The following is a 7,774-nucleotide window of genomic DNA, read 5'->3' on the forward strand; positions in this document are numbered from 1 at the left end:
TATAATATATAACACATCTGTTATTTATGAACTAGGAACCCCATTTTTAAAAATACCAGATGGATGGGGGTTCAGTCAAGACCCAAAACCCCCAAATTTCCTCCCATCCGTAAGAAATCAGCAGGTTTGGGGTCTGTGGGATTTTCTCTCCCATTTCTCCAGCTCCAAAAGGAAATTCCAAACTCCCTGCACTGATTTTCAGGCATTTCCATCCTTCGGCCCAGCCACTGCCATCAGGAATATTGGGGGAAATTTATATTTGAGGCTGCTAATTGTCCAATTAATTTGACTGAAATTGGCTTCTGGGAAGAGGAGATTTAGGGAGGCACATACAAGCACCAATTTCTTTCTTTTTTTTATTTTTGTGCAGGAAATCAGGTTAAAATCAAATACCAGGACTAGCTGGGCTGAATCAAAAGATGGGTTTGAAAAATCATCTAAATATTTTGTTATTGGTTTTTATGAGGAATTCGCCTGCATCACTCCTTGTTTTAATGTCAATTCAATATTTCCCTTTAAAATTAATTTAAAAATTACTATTGAATCAATATTGACCAATGTGAGGAAGTGTTTTGAACATCAGACACCACCCCTCATTTCCAACATTTCACTTTTGGCAATGGCCAATTATTTCTTCTTTTTCTTTATTTTTTCTGCAGGAAATCAGGTCAAAATCAAATATCAGGAATAGCTGGGCTGAATCAAAAGATGGGTTTGAAAAATCATCTAAATATTTTGTTATTGGTTTGAAAAATCATCTAAATATTTTGTTACTGATTTGTTATGATATATCCACCTGCATCGCTGCTTGTTTGAAATGACATTTTAATATTTCCCTTTAAAAATAATATTAAATTTCAAATTCATTTTAAAATTAATATTAAATTAATATTGACCAATGTGAGGAAGTGTTTTGCACATCACACGCCATCCCCTCACTTCCAACACCTCACCTTTGGCAATGGCCAAAATGCCATTTCAAAATGCAATTTCCACTTTTAAAGCGTTATTTGAAGATGCATTTGTGAGATGCTGACTTGATTCTCTCTCTTTTCTTTTTTTTTTCCTCCCCTTTTCCTCCCCAAGACCTGTCATCCACTTCTGGAGTGCTTAAAATAAAGTGCCCAGATACAGAGGAAGCTGAAAGAGTCAAGAAGCCACATAATACAGAAATGTTTTGAGTAAAGTGTGTTACTCAGATCTTGCTAAAGTACATTTCTGCCTTTATTCTGAAGGCCACAGCACAGCCAACTCTGCCTAATGCAAGTAATGGAACCAATCTCTCCCTTTGATCATCAAAAAGGGGATTTTTTTCTCTATTTTATTGTATTTTTTATATATTTTTTTTTGCAATCTGTTTGGGGCAAACATGAAAGAAAACAAGGTTTAATTGTGCTGCAATAAAGGATAATTCTTTTTAATGAGGAATTGGGCTGCTGTGCGGGTGACACTGGAACATCTCAGGTGGGACTTTGGTGTGCAGAAGGTGATGGAGAAATTTGTGTGCTTAAAAAAACCAAGCCAAGTGCACTGGGGCTTGGCTTAAGTGATTTATAAAATCCACTGGAATCGAGCTTTTAACTGCAGCCTGAATGGTGGTTAGAAAATCTGAGCTCACAGTTTGTGAATAACCACGGGAAAACTCAAAATATAAACCCAGAAATGACAGCTGAGATCTGGAGATAAATGTGCTCATTTCCCAATTTATAACCACTCATTTCCTTCTATACTCATTGTGGTGCATCAAATAGGATTTAAGGGTTCAGAAAAGTGGATTTTTTATGTCACAGCTGGCCTAAAATTTAATGAGATAATTCTTTTAATGAGGAATTGTGCTGCAGGTGACACTGGAACATCTCAGGTGGGACTTTGGCGTGCAGAAGGTGATGGAGAAATTTGTGTGCTTAAAAAACCAAGCCAAGTGCACTGGGGCTTGGCTTAAGTGATTTATAAAATCCACTTCCCACTAAAACTGAGCTTTTAACTGCAGCCTGAATGGTGGTTAGAAAATCTGAGCTCAGAGTTTGTGAATAACCACGGGAAAACTCAAAACATAAACCCAGAAATGAGAGCTGAGCAGAGATGTGGAGACAAACGTGCTCATTCCCCAATTTACAACCACTCATTTCCATCTATACTCATTGTGGAGCATCAAATAGGATTTAAAGGCTTAGAAAAGTGGGTTTTAATGCCACAGGTTGGGTGTTTTCTGTGTGTTTGACACAGAGCTGGGTTTGGGAGGAGTTGTGGGCTCAGCCTGGATGCTCCCAACAGCTCCCTCTGACCTTGGAGCGCAGATTTTTATTTTTGAGGCTTCAGAATGAAACATTTTAAAGCTGGAAAGCCAAAAAAGTGGAACCCAAAAGGGCTCAAAGTATTGGTGGTTTCATTTTCACAAAAACCATTCAGGTTTTTGTGCTCTGGTGGCTGAGGTTTGTCCTTATGGGATGACAGCGAATTCCTTTCCCAGCCTTTTATCCCACTTTAATGGCAAAGCAGATATGAGGAGAAAAATCTGATTTACAAACAGATCCAGACCCATTCAATACTTCAGGCTCAAATTGTTATCTGCATTAATTAACTGGGGGGTTTTGGGGTTTTTTTTTAGGGATTTTTTGGGGGTTTTTTTTCTGGTGGGTTTTATAGAAGTGAACTCCTCACTTACTCCAGATTGGGATTATTTATTTATTCCAGGGGTTTCTCTGAGTGGGAAAGGCACGAGAGGTTTTCCATGGAGCAGCAGAGTAAAAATGAGGAGAAAAATCTGATTTTCAAACAGACCCAGACCCACTCATTACTTCAGGCTCAAATTGTTATCTGCATTAATTAACTGGGGGATTTTTTTGTTGTTGTTTTTTTAGGGATTTTTTGGGGTTTTTTTCTGGTGGGTTTTGTAGAAGTGAATTCCTCACTTACTCCAGATTGGGATTATTTATTTATTCCAGGGGTTTCTCTGAGTGGGAAAGGTTTTCCATGGAGCAGCAGAGTGTGGCAAATAATCAGAGGGAAGCCACAGAGAACAGGAGGAAAACAATGGGAATAAAATCAAGGTTCGATGGAGAAGAAAGGGAAAAGCAGGATTATCCCACCCCAGAGGTTCAAGGCAAGGACAAAATTCGGGAAACAAGGGAGGTGCTGAGCCATTGGTGCCAAAAACGGGAATCAAAAGGTGCAGTTGTGCAGCTGATTGCTCCACAGCTGGAATGAAAGCGAAGCACGCAGCACTAATGGGCTGAAGGCAACCACGGCAGCGGGAATGGATTTTTTCCAGAGCAGAGGATTAGCCCAGATCCCAAAGTACAGATGGGTGAAATAATCGCCTCTGCCCCGAGGGAGCCAGCGGAGCCCAAGGGCTGGGCAAGGAGGAGCTGAGAGGGAACCAAAGGAAGAGGAGAATAACTGAAAACAGGTGCCAGGGAAAGTTCTGAGCCTCCCTCCTGGTTTCTGATTGTTTCTGAAGAGAAAGGGAAAGAAACAGAGAGAGAGTGAGAGAGAGAAAGAAAGAAAGCGAGAAAGCGAGAGAGAAAGAGAGAAAGGGAGAAAGAGAGAAAGGGAGAAAAAGAAAGAAAGAAAGAAAGAAAGAAAGAAAGAAAGAAAGAAAGAAAGAAAGAAAGAAAGAAAGAAAGAAAGAAAGAAAGAAAGAAAGAAAGAAAGAAAGAAAGAAAGAAAGAAAGAAAGAAAGAAAGAAAGAAAGAAAGAAAGAAAGAAAGAAAGAAAGAAAGAAAGAAAGAAAGAAAGAAAGAAAGAAAGAAAGAAAGAAAGAAAGAAAGAAAGAAAGAAAGAAAGAAAGAAAGAAAGAAAGAAAGAAAGAAAGAAAGAAAGAAAGAAAGAAAGAAAGAAAGAAAGAAAGAAAGAAAGAAAGAAAGAAAGAAAGAAAGAAAGAAAGAAAGAAAGAAAGAAAGAAAGAAAGAAAGAAAGAAAGAAAGAAAGAAAGAAAGAAAGAAAGAAAGAAAGAAAGAAAGAAAGAAAGAAAGAAAGAAAGAAAGAAAGAAAGAAAGAAAGAAAGAAAGAAAGAAAGAAAGAAAGAAAGAAAGAAAGAAAGAAAGAAAGAAAGAAAGAAAGAAAGAAAGAAAGAAAGAAAGAAAGAAAGAAAGAAAGAAAGAAAGAAAGAAAGAAAGAAAGAAAGAAAAGAAAAGAAAAGAAAAAAAGAATCTGTCTCGCAGGGTTTTGACAATGTCCAGATCACCCTGCTGAAGCTGAAAACAGCTATTAGGCAATGAAGAAGGTCTCAATTAATAAGTGTCACTTTTAAGGGAAGTGTTTGGATCAGACCTGTCAATGTTTCTGCTTTTATTCTCTGCCTTGAAGGGTTGTCAGATAATGAGGCAGAATTTCAGTTCAGAGATAAAATTCTGGATGTGAGAATGAAACTGCAGAGCCCACCCACGGATAGCTGGGTTGGGAGCTGTGTAAGGAAGCTGTAGTCCTTTTACACTTCCAGTTTTTATCCCTTTTTATCGCCAAGATTCCTGCAGTTCTTGGTGGGATAGAGGCCTCAAAAAAGCCTTTCTGTCTCAGAACCTCCTCCCAGCAGCAGCACTTCCATGCCCCTGTGCTTCCCCCTGGCACTTTGGCCTGGAATTATTGTGCTTTTCTGGGGAGGTTCAGTGATTTTCTCAGAATGGCGCAGAGCTGGCTTTTAACCTGAGTGTTTATTGTCTGGGGATAAATCACCAGGCTGATTTCCCCTCTAGTTCCCATTGTGGCTTTTCTTCTCCTCAGCACAGATGAGGGGCAGTGCCAGGCTGGGCAGGGACAGGTCTGAGGCAGCAGGGGCCAAGGGATGAATTCTGAGCCTTGGAAAACTTGGATGGAGTTTTTCACCAACCCTGATTAGGAGGCAAACTCCTCTCTGAAGCTTCATTTCCCCTCTCTCAGCCCTGGGATATCAAACCCATCCTCTGAGCTCTCCTGGAGGGCACAGCAGAGCCTTTCCAGCAGAAATATTCCCAATATCCCAAGCTGGAAGGAATTCAGCTCCTGTTCCTCTGTGGCAATGCTGAAGTGGCAGAAAATTCCCAGTGCAGCCCCAACCTGGTGCTCCAGGGGTTCCCATTTTATCTCAGCTGAGCTGGATTGATAAAATCCCTCAGCACCAACGTCCACCCCACTCCTGGATTCCCACAGGGCACCAGCTGAGCCTGTGCAGAAAAGGCAGATTTGGGGATGGGGAGAGGGGCTGGGGCAAGCCAGGAGCGTTTTTGTGTCTCCCCAGTGACAGAGGCGCTCGGGAATGGGAAGTGGTTGAACCTGAAGCATCGGGCAAGGAACATCCTCCATTAAGCCAAGCTTTGTGTTCAAAGCCCTGTCTTGCTCAAAATTTGCAGTGCATCCCCAACCTGGTGCTCCAGGATCTCCCACTTTATCTCAGCTGAGCTGGACTGATGAAATCCCTCAGCACCAACATCCACCCGACATTAAAATCCCTCAGCACCAACGTCCACCCCACTCCTGGATTCCCACAGGGCACCAGCTGAGCCTGAGCCTGTGCAGAAAAGGCACTGAGGGGGATGGGGAGAGGAGCTCAGGCAAGCCAGGAGCGTTTTTGTGTCTCCCCAGCGGCAGAGGCACTCGGGAATGGGAAGTGGCTGAGCCTGAAGCATCGGGCAAGGAACATTCTCCATTAAGCCAAGCTTTGTGTTCAAAGCCCTCTCTCGGTGTTACATGTGTGGCTACTCAGCCCCGGGCTCTTCAGCCCTCTCTGCTGCAGCCAGGCTCCCATTTGGAGCCTATCAAGGCTGTCTGTTTTTAATTTAACCCTTCCTTTTGGAGTGGATTGGTCTTGAAAGGCATGAAAAGGCCGGGCTCCCGAGCTGCCTTGCCTCCTCAAGAGGCACGCCAAGGTAAGTGCCTGTAGTTTTAAACCACACCAAATTTATCCCTAATGCAGCACGCTGAAATAAAGCTGGCGGCATCAATGCAGCCAGGCTGACCTTTGAAATGACCCCCGAGGTTTTAAGTCAAATACATTTCTGTTTTCCTGGGTAAAATTCTGCCTGTGATGTCTTCAAATGATCTTAAGTGTGCGAGTGATGATGGTTGGTGTTTATCTAAGCAAAGCACATGTGTTATTAAATCAGAACTGGGGGTGCATCACTTCCAGCAAGTTCATAAACCTCTTTAGCCTGTAAAAATCACTTTTGTTTCATTGAAGGAGCAAGAGACAAGCCCCACAGCAGTGTGGCTGTGATTAGAGAAAAGTCAGGAGGTCTGAGCTGTTTGGGGTGCCAGGCTGGGATTTACAGAGTCCCTCAAGGGGTTTAGGGGGGGATGGGAAAAGGGACAATTCTGGTTCTCCCCTCTGGTTCCTGCCAGATGGGGAGGGAAACAGCCAGTGAGTGAAACAGCCCAAGCTGCAGCTTCTGCCTGCCTTATCCTGATCCTGGTCCTGATCCTGGTCCTTGTCCTTGTCCTGATCCCAATCCTGATCCCAATCCTGGTCCTGATCCCGATCCTGGTCCTGATCCCGATCCTGATCCTGGTCCTGGTCCCAGTCCCAATCCTCATCCTGATCCTGCTCCTGTTCTTGGTCCTGATCCCGATCCTGGTCCTGATCTTGTCCCTGATCCCAATCCTTCTCCTTCTCCTTCTCCTTCTCCTTCTCCTTCTCCTTCTCCTTCTCCTTCTCCTTCTCCTTCTCCTTCTCCTTCTCCTTCTCCTTCTCCTTCTCCTTCTCCTTCTCCTTCTCCTTCTCTTTCTCCTTCTCCTTCTCCTTCTCCTTCTCCTTCTCCTTCTCCTTCTCCTTCTCCTTCTCCTTCTCCTTCTCCTTCTCCTTCTCCTTCTCCTTCTCCTTCTCCTTCTCCTTCTCCTTCTCCTTCTCCTTCTCCTTCTCCTTCTCCTTCTCCTTCTCCTTCTCCTTCTCCTTCTCCTTCTCCTTCTCCTTCTCCTTCTCCTTCTCCTTCTCCTTCTGTCTGTCCAGCCTGGCAAAGGGCCAATCCAGGGTCCAGGGGCTGCTCCTGGCCGTGTTTGGGGGTCCCACTCTGCTGGGTCCCATCAATCCAGAACTGGGACAAATGGGGAAAAATAGGGACAAACTTCTGGGGCAAAGAGGACCAGGCCTACCTGGCACCCCATTTCTGTCACAAAGAGCTGTGAAATGTTACATTTTTTAAAAATCCCTGGATGTGAGCACTGCAGGGGAGATCTCCCTTCCTGGGGCTGCCATCCTGTCCCTTCCCCACAGATGGGGTCTGTCCCCTCTGCTTCTTGCCCCAAAACAGCAGCAGGGAGAAGCTGTCATGCCTGGAATGTCACTGCCCAATTTGGGGACGAGTTTTGCTGCAAATGAACACCAAGACTCAGCCCCTTGCCTGCTCTGCCTCATTCACCTGCGCCCTAAATCAAGAGCAACTCCAAAAATCAGCCCTGCCACTCCTGGGGCTGTGACCCAGCCTGGCTGCGGTGACACAGCTCCAATCTCTCAGCTCTGCTTTAAATACCCAAATTTGCCCCCCCAGAGGTGGGTGAAGCCCCGGGCCCCCCCCGGGCAGAGCAATCCCAGCTGATGAAATGGCCCCTCAAGCAGCTTAGGCACTCCTCATTAGCAGGGGGGCATTAGCCCCGTTTCATCTCCCTGAATTCATCCACTCAATTGCTCCAGCGCAGAAAGTTGGATTTAAAAATCCTTCAGCCAAAAAGTCCTAATGGTCACTTCAGGAGGGGCCACAGCAACAGGGTTATTGTGTTTATTTATTTAGTTTTTTATCTAGTAATGTGGTTATTAATCTATTTATTTATTTGTCTATTTATTTATTTATTAGGAGAGGAGAGGACA

The 7,774-nt window shown here is 43.9% G+C and overlaps 1 protein-coding gene across 1 annotated transcript in view; it reads left to right on the forward strand.

Annotated features, from left to right (window-relative positions):
* Window positions 1-6,032: 6,032 nt before the first annotated feature.
* The window catches only part of BSX (brain specific homeobox), a 5,889-nt gene continuing 4,147 nt past the window's right edge, over window positions 6,033-7,774 (forward strand). Inside the window, exon 1 of the mRNA XM_014310296.1 lies at window positions 6,033-6,038. Coding sequence (XP_014165771.1) covers window positions 6,033-6,038 — 6 coding nt within the window. The remainder of the gene's footprint in view (window positions 6,039-7,774) is intronic.

This window comes from Geospiza fortis, unplaced genomic scaffold (genome assembly GCF_000277835.1).
Source record: "Geospiza fortis unplaced genomic scaffold, GeoFor_1.0 scaffold262, whole genome shotgun sequence".
Taxonomy (NCBI): Eukaryota; Metazoa; Chordata; class Aves; order Passeriformes; family Thraupidae; genus Geospiza; species Geospiza fortis.